General features: G+C 41.3%; 1 protein-coding gene across 1 annotated transcript in view; it reads left to right on the plus strand.

Annotated features, from left to right (window-relative positions):
- The window catches only part of LOC137258998 (complement C3-like), a 52,697-nt gene extending 33,175 nt beyond the window's left edge, over positions 1-19,522 (plus strand). The window contains exons 24-38 of the mRNA XM_067796700.1: positions 367-517; positions 2,267-2,341; positions 2,747-2,936; positions 3,544-3,806; positions 6,292-6,453; positions 7,884-8,032; positions 9,253-9,396; positions 10,264-10,351; positions 10,629-10,694; positions 11,621-11,726; positions 12,556-12,663; positions 12,949-13,026; positions 13,886-13,969; positions 15,702-15,840; positions 19,029-19,522. Of these exons, the coding sequence (XP_067652801.1) occupies positions 367-517; positions 2,267-2,341; positions 2,747-2,936; positions 3,544-3,806; positions 6,292-6,453; positions 7,884-8,032; positions 9,253-9,396; positions 10,264-10,351; positions 10,629-10,694; positions 11,621-11,726; positions 12,556-12,663; positions 12,949-13,026; positions 13,886-13,969; positions 15,702-15,840; positions 19,029-19,152 (1,927 nt within the window). The 3' untranslated portion in view covers positions 19,153-19,522. The remainder of the gene's footprint in view (positions 1-366; positions 518-2,266; positions 2,342-2,746; positions 2,937-3,543; positions 3,807-6,291; positions 6,454-7,883; positions 8,033-9,252; positions 9,397-10,263; positions 10,352-10,628; positions 10,695-11,620; positions 11,727-12,555; positions 12,664-12,948; positions 13,027-13,885; positions 13,970-15,701; positions 15,841-19,028) is intronic.
- The last annotated feature ends 2,770 nt before the right edge of the window (positions 19,523-22,292 follow it).

Consider the following 22,292-nt stretch of genomic DNA (forward strand, 5'->3'; position numbering starts at 1 on the left):
CAATCTTGATAGGACATGTTGGTGTTGCCAGTCACCACTGATTTGGAGTTAATCACTGACGTATGTGTGATTACTGTTCAACATTTAACACTTGTTTCTGCAGATAGTTGAGTCTAGAGTTGCATTTACGTGTTACTTCAGACTCACAGACATGGTTCATACATGTCATCGTATCACAACTGTGTAGAATGATGTTGATCACTGGTTTGTATGTGCCAGACTCGATTTTTACAGACCGCCGCCACGTAGCTTGACTATTGCAGAGTGCGGTGTAAAACAAAACTCACTCACTCACTCTAAGCAACCAGCCCCAGCTGGTAATGGCGTAGATAGGTTCCAGACTCTAATCATCTGGTCACCATTTAGGTTTACAACGTTCGTCCTGAGGTCTCTGTGTTCCGCCGGAACACTACTGAACATTGACGAATACATTCTGGAAGAAGGGTATGAGTGGCTGATGAATCGGGTCAGCAGATCCAACTCAAGAGGATTTGAGATCGAAGAGGACGATCCGCGGGTTAGTGAGGGGATTAAAATTTGAGTTATTTAGGGGAATAGTTACAGTAGATCAGATGAGATTAACGCAATGATGTTTTCATGGGATAAGAGCATTGATATTGTCATGGGATAAGGGCAGTGATATTGTCATGAGATTGAAACAGTGATATTGTCAGCAGTGATATTGTCATGAGATTATGGCAGTGATATTGTCATGAGATTATGGCAGTGATGTTGTCATGAGATTAGGGGCAGTGATATTGTCATGAGATTATGGCAGCGATGTTGCCATGAGATTGTGGCAGTGATATTGTCATGAGATAAGGGGCAGTGATATTGTCATGAGATTACAGCAGTGATATTGTCATACGACCAGGGCAGTGATGTTGTCATGAGATTGAAACAGTGGCATTGTCATTCGATTAGAGCAGTGATGTTGTCATGAGATTAAGGCAGTGGTACTGTCATGAGATTGAGACAGTGATGTTGTCATACGACCAGGGCAGTGATGTTGTCGTAGAATTAGAGCAGTGATATTTTCATGGAATTTGTTCAGTGAGTTAAAGTGCTGTCGGAAATAGCGAAAAAAGTGCTTTTAGGCTGTCACTCTGTATCCCTAAACTTGACACAAACGCAAGTAGGATATGTCGAAATAACCCACATGGTGGCGTTCAGTGGAATGCGTAACAGGATATCCAGAAAAGCATACTCGTAACATCGGGCGAAACTACGAATAGCTGCTGAAAACAATAGATCAGATTACAGATGGCAACGGAGAGTCGACTCGCCTGGCATGAAATGCACGTGCTGCCTAAAGACACCCGTGGTCATCTCAAAGATGTTTTGTGCTTTTTCACGTGTGTTGAATACTAGTATGTTGATATGTTACGTCAGCTATCTCTCATCTATTGATTCTTTACGTCAGCTATATCTCATCTATTGATACTTTACGTCAGCTACCGTGTATAATAAAGCAAACATTAATTTCAAAATGGACTTTTAAAATGAGTCCGTTGTAATACAATATCATCGTACATAATGTGCATAAAGCCATGGTCTGTTCCAAATAAATCGCTTTGGATTTTAAAAATAACCGCATTACTCATTTCTGCACTAATCTCTTCAAAGTAAAGTCCTTTTGCGACGATCCCCATCTCCCTACAACTGAGACTATGGGCCGCACTTTGTTCAACAGATACATGTATTTCACACTTGCACACATTAACTACATAAAATGTAGATATAAATGGGAAAAGAAACAGTTTTTTCCGACAGTACTTTAGTCATGGAATATGAGCAGTGATACAGTCATAATATTAGAACAAATATATTACCGTAGGATTAGATCTGTGCATTAGTTTGACGCGGTGTATGTCATAGTCACTGATACACAAAACCACAGTCGGGGAATAAACCGAACACGTATCAATGTCGGGATTCAAACATGGACAGTGCTGTGTGCATAACATCACTGACTGCCCCACTTTTTAAACTGTCCATGATCTGTTATAATGCCTGTTGTCACATACGATAATGCATAGCTGTTCCTGATAAGAGGCATTCCTGGCGATAAATCTGACCCACCAGAGATGAGTGAGTGAATTGTGATTGTGCAGTATATATTTCATGTTACATTACGGCATGTCAACTTGACATTGGTCCCTTCCAGATGAAATATTTAAAATTGTATTCAAGAACGGCGTTGGATTCGAAGACAAGATGAGTAAATTGGGGTACCTCAGTCACTTACTTGTGTATTTCTGTTCAGTTCATCGATGAAGAAGAAGAGCAGCTCTTGGCTGAGGTCCTAATATCGTCATTCGGGTGCTCATATCCGATGTCTGTAAGTATCATGTCCTCCTGTGGGCCTCGGTTTTTCCGAATGGGCTCTCTTTAAGACTTTCTTTTACACGATTCTCTGGAACTGTCCCTGAACTATACTCATAGAGAGCATGTTAAACGGCACATGAACCCTGGAAATGGTTGCCGATTTAATGATATGGACTTATGTAAAATGTCCTCATGTAGGCCCTGTACTCCGGCATCACATATCTGTGGTTAAACTATCCTCTTGCAGGGCCCTGTTGTCCGGCATCACATATCTGTAAGCAAAATATTCTTATGTTGGGCCCCGTTGTCTGGTACTGCATATATGCATTGTACGTACAATAGGCATTTAGCAACCCATAAAGATGGTGTGAAATGACATCTTCGGGAAAACTGTATATATATATTCTTTGCTTTATAGCAAGAAACTTCAAGAAAAAGGAACTCTTTAAAACAATGGTGGTCACGAATGTCAAGATCAAGGTTACGTAGGATGACCCCACTTACCCTGGCCAAAGTAGCCTATGCCAGACAGAGTCTGAACTACTTTGACTTCACGTGGGAGACAGCAGTACGGGAACTGAAACGAAAGAGAACACGTAATGCTGCCGGTAAGTTAGCTGACTACAATATTCAATGAGGTACGCTAAGGGCCAAAAGCATCTGTTGTCAATTAGTTGAAATCATCCTCTATAATGCAGGGTTTCATATCTCGATATTGTTAGAATATATACTCTTGACCGTCGAAACTGAAGCTTCATTATCGAATAGGCTCATTCATTATCGAATAGGCTCACACTGGGCACTGAGTAAGATGTTCACAGATATTAAAATATATGTAAACTGACTCAAATTGCGTCTATAATACAGAATTCAAAGTGTGCATGTAGATACGGTGTTGAATCGTTCCACGGATTATGTCATTCTAGACTGTAGATGTGATACTCTGGATGGTAAAGAACTTCATACCCCAGATTTCAGATGCCTGCACTAAGAGTACCCACATGTACCCGTTTGGCAGATGAAACCAGCATCATGCTAAAAACTTAAAGTAGTCCTTATGTGCTTTTTTTCATGGGTGGTGGTGGTGGGTGTTTTGTTGTTGTTGTTGTTGTTGTTGTTGTTGTTGTTGTTGTTGTTGTTGTTGTTGTTGTTGTTGTTGTTGTTGTTGTTGTCGTCGTCGTCGTTTTAAATAGTCCCTTGAAATTTGACACACAGGGTACTCCTTTTGGTCTAATGAATATCACGACGCCCACGAGCCAATCATGTACGAGACACGTCCACCTTCAGAGACGATTGAAGCCACATCCTACGCCCTGCTGGTGTTTGTGAAAGTCAACTCGAGACTGCCCTGCAGGTCCAGACGACGACTACGAGGTCGTGTGTATCGGCAATGTAGACACATGTACTTGAATCCCGATGAGATTGCTGAATGGCTGATACAGTGGAGAAATGGGAAAGGATTGTTTGTTGGAGCCACGGTATGAATAATCACAGAGTCTTGTAACGCTAAAACTGGCATCAAGGTATATACTGTCACTGATGGGGCCTTAAAGCCCCTGTCACACTTTTGCGTATATCAAATGCTTATGGGTTCTTTATAAAACATTTTCAGCATGCAGCCGTTCACTCAAAATTGCGAAATATTGGAACTACTTTGGCTACTTTCTGCGTCACACCATTTTCCACTAGGAAGGACGATTTTAGTTTTTGTCTTTCCAAAGACGATATAGTAAATATCGAAAGATTAAAGGTCGCAGTTGTACTTTTATACTATACATAGCTTGGTTTGAGCTGAAACAACATCGATGACATGTGCCACCCGATCCGTTAGTCGCCTCTTACAACAAGTCACCTTTTATGGCAAGCACGGGTTGCTGAAGACTTATTTCACCCCGGACCCTCACGGATTGAATACCTAAAGAATTCATTACCGAAAGCCTCCTGAGCAATAACTCTTTTCACTGTGATGATTCCCATTACAAACAAGTTAAAGGTACTGGAATGGCCACAACAATGGCTCCTACATATGCAACCTTTTTTCTAGGGTATTTAGAGGAAATATCATGTTCTAAAATAGAAGAAACATTTGGCGAACCATTTAATACAGAATTTCAATATCAATGTAAATGATTCTTAGATGACTGTTTTATACTCTGGAAACAAATCTATACCCAAGTTTGTGTTTCACAATAGAGATAAACAGTAAACATCTTCCATTCCTTGATGTGCATGTGGTACATGCCAGTATCTAATAGAGGAAAATGTATACCAGTTCAAGACTGGTCAAATCTTCGAAGTGCAAGATAATATGACATGCGCATCTCAGAATCTCATATATGTCATGTCATATGTCATATGTCATATAATGAACAATGTAATTTATTACTCCCCCATTAAAGATATCACTGTTTAATAATTATACAACGTTATTAAGCATTGTGTAATAATGTAATTTATTACTCAGCCATTAAAAAGTTCACTGTTTGATCATTTTTAAAAATTATTAAGCATTGTGTAATAATGTTTTTTATTACTCACCCGTTGAAGATATCACTTTTTCTTGATTTTACAACGTTATTACAAAGTTATTACACATTGTAAACCAAAAGTTACTGTGTTGTTTAATCTGATTGGTTGAAAAACATGATTAAATGGTATTAGATTCCCGGAAACTGAGAGACTATTCACCGCGTATTGACACGTAAACAATTGTTTTGTTGTGTCATCAACAGTGGTGACGTCATTCAAATCATATTGTGACATAAAGTTAGAATGACGTCACAAATGGGCAGCTCCAGATGCTACCATGGGAACCAGCTGAAACGGCCAGCTGATGACACTTCACTGTTGTATCCGTATTCGATGTAAACGAGTGCAGACACTAAAACCCTTTGGTTTACTTTTGTGTTTACAATGTCGATAAACATCATGTGTTGGCCAATTTCCGGGTGTTATTGAGTATTTGTGTAATAACATCGTGTGATACCGGAAGTATGACGTCAAAGTGTTTTAAGTTATGACATCACAATGCTAATACATCAGTCACAATAGTATTAGACCTTGCTTGACTCGCGGAAAGCTGAGTGTCACCACACTCGTTGGAAACTCGTGAATGGCATCAGTCTCTATCTCGCTTTCTCTCGTTAGACATCAATCCATTCACTCGTTTCATAAATATGGTATTACACGGGATATCGTTTAGTATTCTCTAATTATTTAAGGCAATGCTTAGAATAATCTGAATCCGATTTGGCTCGTAAAGTTATTGTTCTAGATATCTTGCGTCTTCTCGACAAAAGCTAATAGTATTTAGGAGAAACATTTTGAAAAGTTACACTTAGTGCGTATAAATAACGAATTCAGTGCATCAATTGCACATGCTTTGTGAAGAGATTCCCCCACGGTACGGTACGGTACTCTACAGACGTGGCCAGGGAATACAAGGTGACAGCTATTCGGTGTTCTGTGGCCAAAGCCTAACTCACACAGGACTGCATATCAGTGTGGGGTTGAAGTTTCTAACCAATATCCTGGACGCTGTCCGTAATCATCTAAACGCACTTCACATTTGCCCTTTGCTACTCAGAGGTTTAATCTACCCCTGGGGATATAATACCCATAGCGACAAATGAGTGCATGTGAGCAAGGCTTCTGGGGATGTCATTACGTGATATAACTGGCCTTTTATCAATCACAACACCTGGCACTGACAACCAAAGTCCACCTCAGAGTAAGAATTGATCCGTGACAACGTTTTCTAGTCATAAAAGGAGACTTAAGGGATGATACTTTAGACTCGTTGACTTCTAGCTAGCTTGAATATTGTGTCGTTTGTCAAACAGCCACAAAGTCTATAAAATCCAATACAAATTGTGTCAAAACGGTTTCATTACGTACTGTTTTGCATATAATACAGTTGTTTTGATTACTGTAGGTGATATAATTTGTATTTCCCACACTAAGGATACGGCCGTGGCCACAGAAGCTCTGGCTGCCTACAGAGAATCTAAACTGACCCAACAGACCAATCTGGACGTCAATGTTACAGCGTCTCCATCACAAAACTTCACACACAGAATGATGTTTGAGGAACAGGATGCCTTCCTACCCCAGTCTCTCCAAGATGTAGGTATACTACCGCTCATAATTACTTACCTCTTTTCATGGACGTTTTCTTGTCATTTCTGCAGCATTACGGTGGCACTGGTCATTCTTCATTCATTCCTCATTTGCAGCCAATGGATTTTGATAATTTCGCAAACGTATGCGTCAGCTTGGCTGTGGTAATATGTGCAATATGTGTAAATAGCGCCACGATTAAAAGGAAAGGATCTCTGATGTTCTGTTCAGTATGTGTTTCTGTAATGGCTCTTAGATGACACAGACACCAAGGCGTGTTTAAATGAGAGAATATTTTCCAGAAGCATTGCTCGAAAATAGTTCAAATATATTTATCAGTTTCCAGAGGCATGGTAGGACCCACTTTCAGTCCATAATATCGGAGTGAGTGAGTTTAGTTTACCGCCACCTTTAGCAGTATGCCAGAAACATCGTAGCAGGGTAGCCCACAAATGGGCTTAATACATTGAAAACGTGGAGATTGAACCCGGGTCTCGTGACGTTGAACGCTTTACCTACCAGGCCACCCCACCGACTTTAAGTAGTCGTGCGCAGTAGTGCATGACAAGGCCTTGCACAGGAACAGGACTGTGATCCACGATAGCTTCCATATATATTGACTGTGTGCAACGTGTGACTATAACTGTAATGTTATCCATTCAAGAAATTCTCTGGGTCACATTCTTAGGTTCCAGTCGAAATCAAACGACTGGACGTAAACGTTACAGTTCAATAAAATTTCACTTCCGAAACAAACACGTGGTAGCAGACAGGTCAAGGTCAACAGGTGGAAATATAATGAAAAGTCGAGGACGGGACTTGTGGAAAATCATGAGTTTCTAAACATAAACAATTTTGCCGCCGTTTAGATAATCTGCAGAGAATCTGAATAGGCTGTGATGAACTGCTATTTCATAATTAGTATTATCATTTTGGTTCACAAGCAAAAGAACTCAGGGTTTCTTCCAAATTTAGATCCAGGCGTCACTTGACCCGACATGTGTTTGTTGGTTTAAACGTTGCACAACATGTGTTTATACTGGAGAATTAACGTGAGTTGTCTTTCGATCACATGTTCGGCTGTTCCAATGTGTTCCGGGACTGTCATGTAACGGATAGTACCGAGATTTTGGTTACGTCAGACGCATACCAGAAGACGTAAAAAGATGTTGCTTGCCCTGACACGGAGGAGATAAAACACGAATGACTTGCTAAGACGTAGTGTACTGTGTGTGTGTGAGTGAGGAAGTAATGATAAAACAGTGTCATGTTAACGCAGTAGGCTATCACCTGTGTAACGGCACAAGTCCGAAGCAGTGCAAGCTTGAGAAGAGCACTAGACACCGCACATATGTGGGGGCTGTGTTGTGTGAGATGGCAATAAACATGAACGCAACGTTTAACCATTTTCCTCTTCACATTTCTTCATGTTCTAGGTGCCTCTGGGACAAAATCTGCATGTCTTCACAGCCGGAGAAGGCATTGGTCAAATGCACGTGGACGCCAGCTACAATGTCCCAGTCGACGTGAACGCTGACTGCCAGTTTACCATGAATGTTAGACGGTTTGATCTCGATTATGAGAGGTAGGTGGACCTCAGTGTTTCACTGGAAGCTGTCGTCCTCCGACATAAAGTGAGTGGGTGTTTGAGTAGGTGTGTGTAATTGTAGGGTCGTATCGTCCCTCCTTCCCAAATGTTCAATTTCTTTTTAATGGCATTTTGAGAACACATAAATTAGGTTTATTTAAACGAGGCAATGTTTTGATACTTTCAGAGGCATTACTTGGAGATCGTTCAATATTTGTATCAGTTGTCAACAGGATAGGGGCCCACTTTCAATCCATAATATCTGTGAGTGAGAAATGTATCACGGCTGACGACATTAAAATGGGCTTCACACATTGCACTCCTGTGGGGAATCAGACCCGGGCGTTTGGCGTGACGAGCGAACGCTTTAACCACAGGGCTACCTTATTGTCCTATAATATCTTCATAACACAATGAGTGAGTGAGTGAGTGAGTATGCCAGCATCATTACGGGAGACCACCAGAAACATGCTGTCCACATTGTACGGAATTAGCAGTTCGACCTCGGGCTTTCGGACACAATTGTTTTTGAAATTTAAGAAATGAGCAAGACTTTACTTTGTACACTTCCAAACATTACACAACACAATACTTCATGTGTACGTGAGTAAGATGCTTTGCAAAGGCTGAAGGTGTGGATACTTCAGGGTTTAGTTTTCATATTTAGATACAGGCATTTCTGTGGGCCCATGTGTGTTCCTGGTTAACAATGTAATGCAATTGGTAAAAATATCATGTTCGGGGTCGCAGTTTCCTACACATTTAACGGGCCTGTTTGACTATTTTAGGTTTCTTGTGGTTTAGTAAATACCTGATAGAACTGAACGGCCAGCGAGCATCCATTGTGACATACCTGACAAATCTGTTTTAAGTATTAAGTTGTCCGTGGGAAACAAAGTTAAAATTAATTTCATTTAACTCTGGTCTGATTTATATACCGTAATGAGCCTGCTTTCGGATATTCATAAGGTCAAGTATTATTATAAATGTTATTATGTGTCATAATAATAGGTATGTATCAATATAATCGATATGTATAAATATAGTTACTTACTGAGTACTCACGTCCTCAATATCTTTTGTTCGTGAATAAATCAAAACGTTTAAAAATATCTCGTAGGGATATTTTCCATATTCAACATCCACGTTCTATAATCTGTATGTATTTTTCAGGTGAGATAACTATGGTAATTGTATTCATCTCGTTTCCCTTTCAGTCTGCGTGAAGGCAACACTGGCGTGTGTTCGGTGTGTGGTCCACGACTTACCTGTCCTAAGGGGGACCGTTTCACGTGTTCTATTGATTCAGATGTAGGGGGCATCCATGCCCCTCCCACTTACTGTTTAAACGTGTGTTTGAAGTAAGTAGTGCCTTGTTCCAGAAATAGTACCTGAATTTTGTTGTATATCCAAAGAAAACTCATGATTAAACGAAGCTATCACCAAAATGCGGGAATATATTTATAAAATGGTCAATGATAATATTTTATCAATTACTGCATTAAACGGCCTGAGGCAGTTCATTTTACGTATCCCACCGGGTACCCATACACTGTAATGACGAACAGTTTTGTCCTAGCTTTATGTAAGTAAGTATAATTAAAGCTCGAATCCTCCTGGAAACGGAAGATCACAAGCAGGTCATTTCAGCAGAAAGACGATGACATCCCAATAAAATATGATAATTAGAAAAGGCTCTTTGTCTGACAACTCTCGGGTCCTACCAGTGCATACCAAAATGGGGTGGACTCCCTCACAGATTGTAGAAATTTGAAAATATTCTTTCGTTTAACTCTGTATGTGCTGTACTGATTACTTGATGATTATCAAACTTTTATTGGATCTTGGAAATAATACGGAACATGTATTGGAATGTACAGACATGGGGTGGGATGGGTGAGTGAACGAGTGGACTAGATGAACACCTTGAATACTGTCACAATTATATCTATATGAATGGCCTGTGACGCAGTTTGTTGGGCAGAGTTACCGTCACGCACGCACACACACACACACACTCTCACACACACACACCGTTGGAGTATCACCGTTGCTATAGTTTCTGTTTTCTAGCACCAAACATTTGCATCAACGTTTGAACAACTAAGAGTAGCATCCCTCTGGACCTACTCCCACATCAAGCTGACAATCCGCCAAATGACGGGTATGAATTTGAAAGAGGCAATATCCAAATCTCATTTACATAATACTTGTTTTATATCCATCAGATATAACGGCAACTTCAACCATGGCAAGACCTTTGTCCGCGTTCGAATGCTGAGTGGCTATGTTCCCAATGAATGTGACCTCCAAGAGGTAATAGTGAAATGATGTCCGAGTTTGATCGTCAGCAATTTATATGGGATACCCTATGAATAAATGCAAATGTTGATTAAACAGAGGTGGTGGATTTCCTTGAACTACCCGGGTGGTAAATGTAGCAGTAGTTGGTGAACAAGTAGTAGTTGTAGTGGTAGACGTTGTAGATAAAGTCACAGAAGCAATAGTATTCATACCAGTGACCATGCAAACAAATTACTGCTGAATGTAAGCAAACAATGAAACTAACCCTTCTTTGCCTTCTGTATACCAGATAGAGGGGGAACGGGTTGTCTCAGCAGCGTTCAACGACGACTACGTTCTAATACAGCTGAGAAGGGTCAGTATTGAGAACACAAGATCTCTTGCAATGGATAATTTATATATCTTAGAGACTTTTGACCGTCATTTCAGTCTCAAAGAAAACCTAAACTGTGAAACACGTTAAGTGCAGTCACGGTTACATGTATATGAAGGAAAGCCTGTCTGCTTCACTCACCCGTTGACCTCCTGGTTAAAATTAGTCTTAAGTAAAAATGCTTTGTCGTATTAGGATCAGGTGGTCAGGCTCGCTGAATTGCCTAGCACATACCAATGTCTCTAATTGCCCAGATCAATGCTCATGATGTTGGTCTCTGGATTGTCTGGTTCACACTTGATTTATAGACCGCCACTCGGTAGCTGGAACATTGCCGAGAGCAGCGTTTCATTATAAACACACATTCACCACCCTGCTGAGACCTGCCTCCCTACTGGCAATCCTAAGAATGAGTGAGTGAATGAGTGAGTTTAGTTTTACGCCGCACTCAGCAAAATTCCAGCTATATGGCGGCGGTCTGTAAATAATCGAGTCTGGGCCAGACAATCCAGGGACCAACAACATGAGCATCGATCTGCGCAATTAGGAACCGTTGACATGTGTCAACCAAGTCAGCAAGCCTGATCACTCGATCCTGTTAGTCGCCTCTTACGACAAGCATAATCGCCTTTTATGGCAAGCGTGGGTTGCTGAAGGCCTATTCTACCCCGGGAACTTCACGGGTCTCCTAAGAATGAGTGAGTGAGATTAGTTTAACACCGCAAGAGTAACACAATCGTAGGGAAGTGAGTATGGTTTTACACCGCTTTTAGCAATATTCCAGCCATGGCGGAGACACCAGAAATGGACTTCACACATCGTACCTATGAGGGGAATCGAAACCGGGTCTCCAACACAACTCGTCATTCGTAATGATCAAATAATTGATTGACGTACTATTGTTTTAGGTGAGCGCAGAAGAAGAAGAGTGTGTAGGCTTCCGTATTATGAAGATCAATGATGTATTTCGTATTAAGCCCGCAACGGTCACACTACGGAGCTTCAATGTGGACGGTGAGATCTTTGAAATATTTTTGCTTTCCAGGGATCTAGACGACAGAAACCTTTGACTGAGGGCTGACATCCGAGATTTGTCCAAATTATCATCATGGACACGATTCACAGAGGTCACCAGCTGTTAAGGTTTCACGTTGTACTTCCGTGCGACTCTCTCTGACTGACTGACTGACTGACTAGCTGAGACTGACTGACTGGCTAAGACTGAGGTCTTTCGCTGTTTTGCTCAATATTCCAGCAATATGACTGCAGTGGCCACCATTTAACGAGTGTCATAGCACCCCATGAGAAGGCAGAGAGACCTCCGTTGAAATGTTGCTGATATATGCCTCAGTATAATTGCGGATTATTTTGACATATGTCAGCAGTACTATGTCCTTAATTTTGAAGTAAAGTCCACGGTATCTGAACACAGGCTACACAAATTCTCACGTCAACATGACATCACGGCATGATATAACTAAGGCTGCATAAAAACATTAAATGTTTCACGGGCACATTTGTTTCAAACGTGACAAGGGCGGTGAGACTGTTCCTTTAATTTACTTAGTCCAAGTATGCCTCTGCACTCACCTGTCATGTATAATCGGGCCAATAACAGTAGACACGGGCTTTTGACCCATCCAACCTTTTATTCAGCCTTAAGTATCACACACACAGAACTGTCACAATCCATATGAGAATCAGTCTTCAGAAACCTATGCATGTCGTAAGAGGCGATTGACGGGTCATGATCGCTGACTTGTTCAAGATCGATTTTCAAGGTGTCAGTCACTCGACTGTTCGACACAGAATCACATTCAGTTCATTTCAAGTTTCGTTTCAGAATGGACGTGTCCACGAACGTATGAGAGCACGGACAATGTGGTCAGCACGCCTTTCTATTGTCCACTTCAAGTCAACGACCAGATGAGAGGTTGCAGTTGTATAAACGGTCAGTACTCTAAACGTAATGGGGCCAATTATAAATGCACTCACGAGTTCACCTCGCCTGGTTATAGCCTTGAGCACCCACACTTGGAAAGCAGAACATTTCAATAACCACCACACATGACTGTTCAGCTGTTCTTTAACGAAAGAACCGTGCATTCCTTAGAATATTTTGAGCAGTGTAACTGAAATACTGTTGAAAGTCGCCTTAGCTCATCGATATTGTTGTCTGTGTAAGTTGTTTGACATTACCTCATGCTGATGTAAAATACACCTTGCAAATCTGCAGATAAGTGCGTGGATTGCGGTCAGCGAGACACCCCGATCATGACTCAACTCCGCGCCCTGGCGAGAGCCTCCACGTATGGTACGTGAAGAGAAATGTTTCCAGTTGTCAGAATCAGAGTAATGCTTCAGAGGTTGAACGAAGGTTTTGGGGAGTATGGGATTACAAGCCAGCAGTCATCTGTTAGACTCATTAGCTGCACTGCCCACAGATCATATGTGGATGCAATTGGGAACTGATAATACGTCATTTCGTCTGTTGCACACAATTCGATATGGAGCAAAGCTGATATAAAACGGGGTTGCAAATTATCTATGAACACCTCGAACAGTGATAACATAGAGCAATACACACCTTCCCTCACTCCCCAAACCTATGCTGTGTCCATTCCTATAAACTGCCACCCGATTCTGTCATGAAATATGGCAGTCGCGTGAACGAGTGTAAGTATTCAAGATATCCGAGGTACGCCGCCAGCTTTAATGCAATAAATTTGGGTCGAGGTTGACTTCTGAGGACTATTCTTTACGCGAGTTGGTAAACTGAGGTTTTACTTATTTCTTTTAAAAAATCACATTTACAGCAATTTGCATGTTTATCATCAATTTCTTCGGAACCAGTGTGTGTAACGTGAACATTTCATTTCATTGTGTTTCGTATTTAAACGAGATGAGGACACAGTCACCTAACACACCTTTACGCAGATGGGGTCACGAACGCTCAGTTTGAAGATCGCATCCTCGTTTTTGCCGAGTATTTCTAGAGAGATGTTTCAAATTAAGATTTGTTTTGAAAAAATCATCCAAAAGCCAGGTAAGGCTGTGGAAAGTGGGTCGACTGGGTTAGAAAGTGAGACGCCATGTTCATACACATAGCTGGGAGATATAGAGGATACATGCAGTTAAAATGACAACTAATGATCAAATTTCGATTGTTTCAGCCTTCAAGCTACGAGCCCTGGCAATTGAAGAACACACTGGCTACAAACATCTGCTGTTTAACGTTGAAGAAGATTTAAAACCATGTAAGTCTTAAATGATCATGGTGTACTCTGTATGGCCTTGTTAGGATCAGAAAAGAGGGCTGAATTGCACAGTAATGCTAGGAGACGTGGCCGATTGCGTGAGGCGGTGTTCATAATATTGGTCATTGGATTGTACTGCAAGTGGTATGTGTGCGTTACACTGTGAACGGGAAGGGTTTTCCTGAACCCATGCCAAGGTACTGTCAGAATTAGGACTAAAACCGTTTTTTTTCTCATCTTCATATCTACAATGTGTGTAGTTAAAATGTGAAAGTGTGAAATATCTGTATTACAAGTTTGGCCTAACTAAAGCCTGAGTGGTAGGGAGATAGCAAACGTAGAAAGAGGACTTTACTCATGAAAGATTAGTGCAGAAATAAGCAGTATTGTCTTTTTCCCGAAGCCCAAAGCGACGTATCTGGATCAGGCCATGGCTTTATGCAAATTAGTGTACAATGATGAGGAAACTTTTCTATGCTCATTTTGAAATTACACTTCACTTCATTACAAACATAGCAGACATAAACAATAACAAAGACCCGTTTAATACAGAAACTATTTAGGATATAGCTACCATGGAGTCTCACTATCACTATAGCATGAAACAGGTGGGATGGGTCATCTCAAAAGCAAAAACCGGGAAGGGTGTCGCAGACGGTAGTTGGGTCGGACTAGGGGATAATGGTGTCACTGAAGATAATCCTATGGGTGGAGGTAAACTAAGGAAGCAAATAATATCCAGTCCTGCCGATCTTCGGGTATTCATGACTTTTATACGATTGCTTTTCTGTGGGTAACTATATTTTAACTATCACATCATAAACTTTATGAAAGAAAGACACGTAACATGTTCCTCAGTAGATGAGATAGATTCAACACACATGGAAAAGCAGAAAATACCTTTGAGAGGACCCCTTGTGCCTGTAAACTGCACATGCATTTCATGCCAGATGAGTCGACGATCTGTCGTCATACGTGACAGAGTGACCCAATTGCCATCTATAGTTTGATCTATCGTTATCAGAAGCCATTCGAACTTTATCGTAAGGTTTGCCCGATTTTACGAGTAAACATGCATTTCTGCACATCATATTACGCATCCAAATGAACGCCCGTCTGAAGTGTGTTATTTCGACATATGCTATTTACAATTGTGTAAGTTTTAGGGATTCAGAGCAATAGCATAAGAACGTTTTCGGTACGTCAACAGATGTGACTTCATTGTATGACGTGACGTACAGCGTCGACTCTCATCCCAGCGTAGCAGGTGGGGCAGACAACGTATAAGCCGATAGGTTCCAAAGCTTTATATCCAGATAGTTAAATTAGCGAAGATCATGTGCAAGCCCCAACATTTTTTATATAAATAACAGAAGTTGAAGTATTGAGCTCTGTGGACCTTACTACGGTGTTAGTCCTTCCTGTGGCAGTTGGTAGGTTCCCGAGGCAAGAACATGACGTCGCCCATATCCTATATTTGACAGACCAGCATCATTGGGATGGTATATTGTGAGTCAGAGTTTTTCAACTGCACTGTTGGTATGGGCTAGGTTATCTCCCATTTACAACGGAAGAAAATGCACAGCAGTCCTGCTCAGGTTAGAATGGTTTGACAAATCTAGAGTACCTTAGCTCTAGGAAGTAAAAGTTATTTCTGGGACGAAATGCCAGTTGGCGTTACAGACACAATCACTTGAAATGTGCATGTCAAAACACTCCCACATTGTTCCAGGTGTCGGTGACATGGCCCAGCAACACGTGACGTTTGTGACAAGACGAGAGTGTGGCTGTCCTGTGTTCACAGTGGGAGAGCTGTACTGGGTGCTGGGAAAGGACTTCAACAGATACACAGATGAGCAGGGACATGCCAGGTAGAGTCTCAGCATCAACACGCCAATGTGTTGTGAATACAAGTATCAACTTGTGTCAGGATAAGGCGCCACATACTTTATACAATAAAACTTGGTTGGTGCCCGGGGCTTGGGATTTTTACGCACACGCACACGCACACGCACACGCACATGCACACGCACACGCTCACACCAGCTTGTAATGCGGGGGATATAGTCGACGCCTCGCCTCGTTTGTCTGTCCGTACGTCCCTCCATAATCATTTCGTTTCTGGAGCATTCAGAGACCGTTCAATATTTTTAGACCAAACTTGACAGACGCAATAATCTGAACCTATGGTTGCTATTTACAGATTTTTGGCATTTGTATTCTATTTGTTTTTCCATGGAACATTTTTAGGTTAGATGGGGTGGGCTTCGTTTCCGGTACAGAACTAGAAAACCGTTCAATATTTTTCTGCAAAACTTGGTAGATATATAAATCACAACCTGAAGTGGTGCCTTTTGCTATTTACAGTTTTTTTTATTTATTATTTTCTTCAAACGTGAGAGGTGTGTACCGTTTCCGGTTCACATCTCAAAAACTTTGTAATATCTGTCAGCAAAACGTGGAAGATGTGTGTGGCAGATCCCAAAGCGGTGCCTTATGCTATTTACTGGTGTTTGTGATTTATTATTTTCTCGGGTTCAATGGACACATTTCGGACTTAGTCTTAAACGTGAGAGGTGTGTTTCGTTTCCGGAACAGAACTAAAAACTTCTTAATATTTGTCAGTAAAACTTGGTAGATATGTGTGGCAGACCCCAAATTAGTGCCTTTAGCTATGTACGAGTTTTTGTGATTTATCATTTTCCCAGTTTCCACAGAAACGATTCTGACTTTCTCAAACGAACGATTCTGAAAATGGAGGGATGGGCTTCGTTTCTGGAGCACAGCTCGAAAACTTTCAGCACAACTTGGCAGATATGTGAGGCAGATCACAAAGTGGTGCCTTTTGCTATTTACGACGTTTTGGCAGTTCTATTTTCCCGGTTTCCATGGAAACAATTCGGACTTAGTGTCAAAATGGAGGGATAGACTTCGTTTCCGGAGCACAACTCGAAAACCATTTGATGTCTTTCAACAGATCTTGGCAGGTATATGAGACAGATATTGAAGTGATACCTTTTGCTATTTACAGATATATGGCATTTATATTTTTCATGACTCCAAGGAAACGATTCAAAGTTAATCTAAGAAGACATCTAGTAACTGTGAGATGATTTGTCTTTTCAAATATGTGGAGGCCGGGGGAATGTGTCATCTCCTGATGACTCTTGTTAGGATTTTTAAGAAATTATAAACACAGACGTGTTGGATACAGATAAATATTTTGTTCGTGCTAATCATTAAATGCAAGGATTTCACTGCGGAGCCAAATGAAATAGTGGAAAGAATTCGAAAGCATGGACAATTTGTTCTTGAGATAAGTGTTCGTTTGTTGTTTAACTACAATCCAGCTACATGTCGGTAGTCTGTAAATAATTGTTTCTGGACCAGACAGTCTAGTGATCAACATCATAAGCACCCAATATATTTGTAATACCCCACAGCTTCTATCTGTTACCCACTGAAATACTAGTTAGTCTGCCTTGCAATCCCCATTCTCTTCCCATGGAGGTTACTCAAGTCATACCTTCTCACGTAACCACTGTTCTAATGCGACCCATTCATGGCGCTAGTGTTCAAGGTTGGTGATTGGTTACAATCCGATTTTGCTGTGCAAATCAGCTACTAAACGACGTTGTTTCAAAGGTGACCATTTGCAAAGCCTTGTTAATTTCCGTATGCTTCGGGAAAACTTGAACCTCTTGCCCCGTGCGATTAAGAAACGTTCCTTCTAGACAGAACTAGTGGTGCAATGGCGGATCAATGGCGTCCCCATCGCCTTCGTTGACAAGCCATGAAATGTCTTGTGTGTCACATCAACATAAGTCTACGGCAGAGATATTTGTGACCCCACGTTAGTCAACTAACTCCATGGTGATCCGCCGTATTGGATCAAAGTCGATGTATCACGTGTTCTGATTGGACAGTAAGAAGGGAGATAAATCGTGTTGCGATTTTTTTGCCGCGAGGGAATTTTACGATAACCGTCAAATAAGGCTGTATTAGAACAGATGTTACGTGGGAAGATATGACTTGAGTAACCTCTGTGGGAAGAGAATGCTCAATCCGTGGACTGCATTATTCCCCTTTCTGCTTCGCTCAGTCAAACTGAAATAAGTCTAGATTTCCTGAGATACAAGTTCCTCTGAATCTCCATCCTCACTGGAACCCGGGAACATCCGGGTTGGAATTGATCTTCAACAACACATGCATATCGTAAAAGGCGACTAACGGGATCGGGTGGTCAGCCCCACTGTATAAAACCCTACTCCGACCAGAATTTTCATGCGACCTAGTTACAGGCTGATGGACAAAGATTTGAAGGCTCAGTACACAACCTTGAAATTACAGTCCAGTAGAGGTCAAACTGCCAGTTGTGGGCAGCCTACAAAGAAACCTTAAGCTTGTAACAATACCTGTGGCGTCCAGTTGCTTGACATCCCTAAATAGAACACAATTAACATTAAAAAATATTGAACAGTCAGTCAAGGGACAAGGCAGTCGCACCTTCTTCTTCAGTAAGTACATTTGTACCATAGCTTGATATACTAATAAACTTACTCACGCCCTCATTCACTCACTCACTCACTCAAAAGCTGCTTGGGTCGTTCACGTTGCGAGGCTTGTGAAACAAACATGTAATGCTCCCATCCCAGACATGTGGGAATGAGATGCCGAGAAGCACTTCATTGAAAGGCTCACTTTGCAGTGGTGGCGCATGTTGGTTAACAATTCATGTCACAACCATTTAGGCTCTCTAAACTGTTGAAGAGGACTGTTTGAAGTCAGAGTTGATTTGTTGGTTATCGTCACAAGTGTTATCTGATTTGATAGGTGTTTGATATCTCAGAGTTAATGTTTAGTATGGGGTTTAATTGTTTGGAGAATATGTTCTGATGCCGCTTGCGCTTGCAACTTTCCTTAAGCCACTGTTCTGGGAAATGTAATCCGACGTTCGTATTGTTACGAGCTAACCCCATGTGTCTGTTGTGCACATGCACACATTTGTCCGCATTAATGAGAGCCAGCTAGACTGATGCTATCTTTTTCTTGTTTTCAGTTTGAAGTTTTTCCTCAACGCAGATTCGTTCCTTCTGTCCTCGGCGCAGTCGTCGGACTTTTCAAGACATTCTCGAGACATTACCAGAGCCTATCGTGGCAGTGCAGAAAGAAGATGCAACTAAAGCTCTCAGGTATCGACGCATCTTTCGAACAGACTTTATTTGGGCTTCCTTGACAACGTTACGTATGCGAAGAGAGCATCCAGATACGACCAAATACGTACATGGAATGTTGGTGTTGACAGGATATTGAAAACACACAGCTCCACTTTTAAATCTATACTGATATAAAAAGGCAATAATAGTCGAAAACAAGAAAATACTTGCCCGCAAGTATTCTCAAGCGTGTTCATTTGTATTTTTACACCATATATGACCCACTGTTTCTATACTACGACTTGTACAATATGTTTTATGTTGTATGAATTGTGCAATGTTTAAACGTGATGTGTGAGTATAATATTTGACTGAATAAACGTTAATGTTGCTTGTTTGTATAATTCATCTCCCTGAACATAGAATACTTACTGAGGGTGAGGAGAGGTAACCAATAACCGTCTGTATACAGGGTGTAGGGGGATAAAACTGCACTTGGCCAATCCCTTCCCCCTTTAATGTTTCCGTCATGCGGTTTAATTTTTTATCTCTTACTTGTCTTTTCGTTGAAGAATTCACACTGGGTATTTAATAAAGTTCAGCGTTATATCTTGTTCCTGGGTACAAAATGTGTGAACCTTGATAATCTATGAAAATTATTTACAAAAGAAATTGACACTTTTTTGGTACATATATCTCGCTCAACGAGAACGCGAACGCGAGTAAAACCCGCCTGTGTACAGGTTAATGAACAGAGATTTTATGTGTTATATACTCCTCACAAATGTTATGCAACATGTATTTTCAGTGTAATATCTTCATCAATCTCGATAACGATATTTGCCGATATGTTACTGAAAAGGTTATTCTTCAAAGAATACTTAAATAAATTTGACAGGCACTAAAGATTATCTGATAACATTAACGGCATAATCCGAACACAACCACCCGCAGAAAATGTTTGCATGAATGTGTTCAACATGCACCTTGATCGGTGTAAACCTACCTGTCATCATTCCTCTGGCAACAAGCGGGAAAACCTCATTTTCATGGACGATGATGCCCGAGAAAGAGCTGATAACGGTGTTGTTCAGATCACCAACATCACACCTATGGGCCGACCTGTAAGGTCACTTGAACATGTAAGGGACATACTGGAAGTCGTGTTTACAGTCTCAATGTTCAATCCCAGACTCTGGATGACCTTGAGCTGGTATTACCGAGAGAATGGCAGAAAATTCCATAACAGCAAGTTGAAAGGTTCATGTGGTTAATGCAAAGACGTGTACACGTTTGCATTTGTGTTCATGGTGGTCATAGGCGTTACTGCACTGTCCAGCACTGACCTGAACCTTAGTGTTAACATTTTGCTCTATCAGTACAGCACATTTTGCTCGACTGTTTCACGAGTACATGCTTTTGATGATTTGTAAGTCTGTTATTGCCCAATGCGATTTCATTTCATTTTGTTAATCGTGTGTACATTCCATAATTTGCAATCTCTATAAATGAAAATGTAATGTGAATACAAATTTGTGTTGCTAAACTTTTGTGTGAGGACTAGAATTAAAAATAAATGAACTACTGGGCAAAAGAAAGTGAACACCCTTATTAATGACCGATAAAATCCAAGCAAAACGTACAGTGATTTTAAGTGATAGAAGCAGGATACATATACGTTACCTCCAGGCTTGAAGCTAGCCATAACGTTGAGGTTCCTAGCTTCAGTTGATAGGTACCCAAGCATCATGTACAGCTTACGCGGGACAAAAGAACACAGTCATCCCAGAAGTATTTAAGACCATTGGGGAGGAATGCAAGGATGAGATTATCATTTGCCCTACCACTCCAGAAGAATGGGCACCCACTGAAGTGGTATTCAAGAACAGGTGGAATATTCCTCATGCCGTAGGAGCCTTGGATGGAAAACATGTGGCCATCAGGAAACCTGCCAAGAGTGATTCATTGTACCACAACAGCAAGGGCTTATTCTTTGTGGTCCTCATAACCGTTATGAGTTCCTGCTGGTTGACGTTGGTTCTTATGAAAATATGTCTGATGCTCAGATCTTCCAACAAGTGCAAGTTCAAAGACTGTGTTGAAGGCGGGAGCATGGGAGTACCTGATCCGTTCCCCTTACTTCCAGATGACGAGCGTATGTCATGCCTTATTGTGGGAGATGAAAAAGGACCCCGTTGATGAAACTGTGTGGTGACGGGACGTTCCAGGGAGACGCGAGAATCTACAACTACAGGATCAGCAAGTCCAGAGATGGCTAGTCCTCGCCATCGTGCTACCAAGGCCTTTCTTGTCGTTGTCTGCCTGCATATCATCCTTCGTCATCCTAATCGCCACAACGGTAAGGTGGACGAAGAACATGAGCTGCATAACGTGGTGCGAGGAGGTTGGAGAGAGCTTGCGCAGCTTTGAAGAAGTAGAACATGTTGCAGGAGGAAACAGAGACACCAAGGCTGGAAAGAAACATCGAAAGATCCTCAAACTACACATCAGCAACCCAGCTTCAGCAATCCAGAACAGAATGATTGATGAATGAGAGTGATATGGACAAATGGTTTTGCTGACTATTTATCATTGATAAGGTTACTAATATATGAAGTTTCAGTGACAGGTGGCAACGGTTTTGTGCGAATCGGCAGTGTTCAGAGCTCATTTGAAGAACATCCCTGGCATTTGACTGTGTCCCAGGAGTATTCGATGCATATTCGAGCTCAGCGTTTCATTTACCTCCCAGCATTCCAGCTGGATGGTGAGCAAAAGATGGATCATCATTCTAGCTATTGTTATTTCATTATATTTATAGAATGTCATGAGATTATCCTCTCGCAAAATTCCCACCCAGCTCGTTGAATCGAGTACCGTCTACCGATCAAGGTGCCAGCTGCATCACATTCATTGGGTCGAAAACCCTTTATCCTTGCTTGCAGTTAACAGACATTGTCGTTAAGTATCCTTTTCTAGTGGGAAGGTTGTGTGACTCATTTTGTTCTTTACTACGAGTCGTCATACGCAAGTCCAAGGTGTCTATAACAGTGGACCCGTGAAAATCTGTGTTAGAATTTGGCTTTAGCAAGTCATGTTGACACATGTCATCGTATCCAAATTACATACAGCGATTCTCATTTTGTTGATTACTGGATCTTCTGGTA

This window comes from Haliotis asinina, chromosome 12 (assembly GCF_037392515.1).
Source record: "Haliotis asinina isolate JCU_RB_2024 chromosome 12, JCU_Hal_asi_v2, whole genome shotgun sequence".
NCBI lineage: Eukaryota > Metazoa > Mollusca > Gastropoda > Lepetellida > Haliotidae > Haliotis > Haliotis asinina.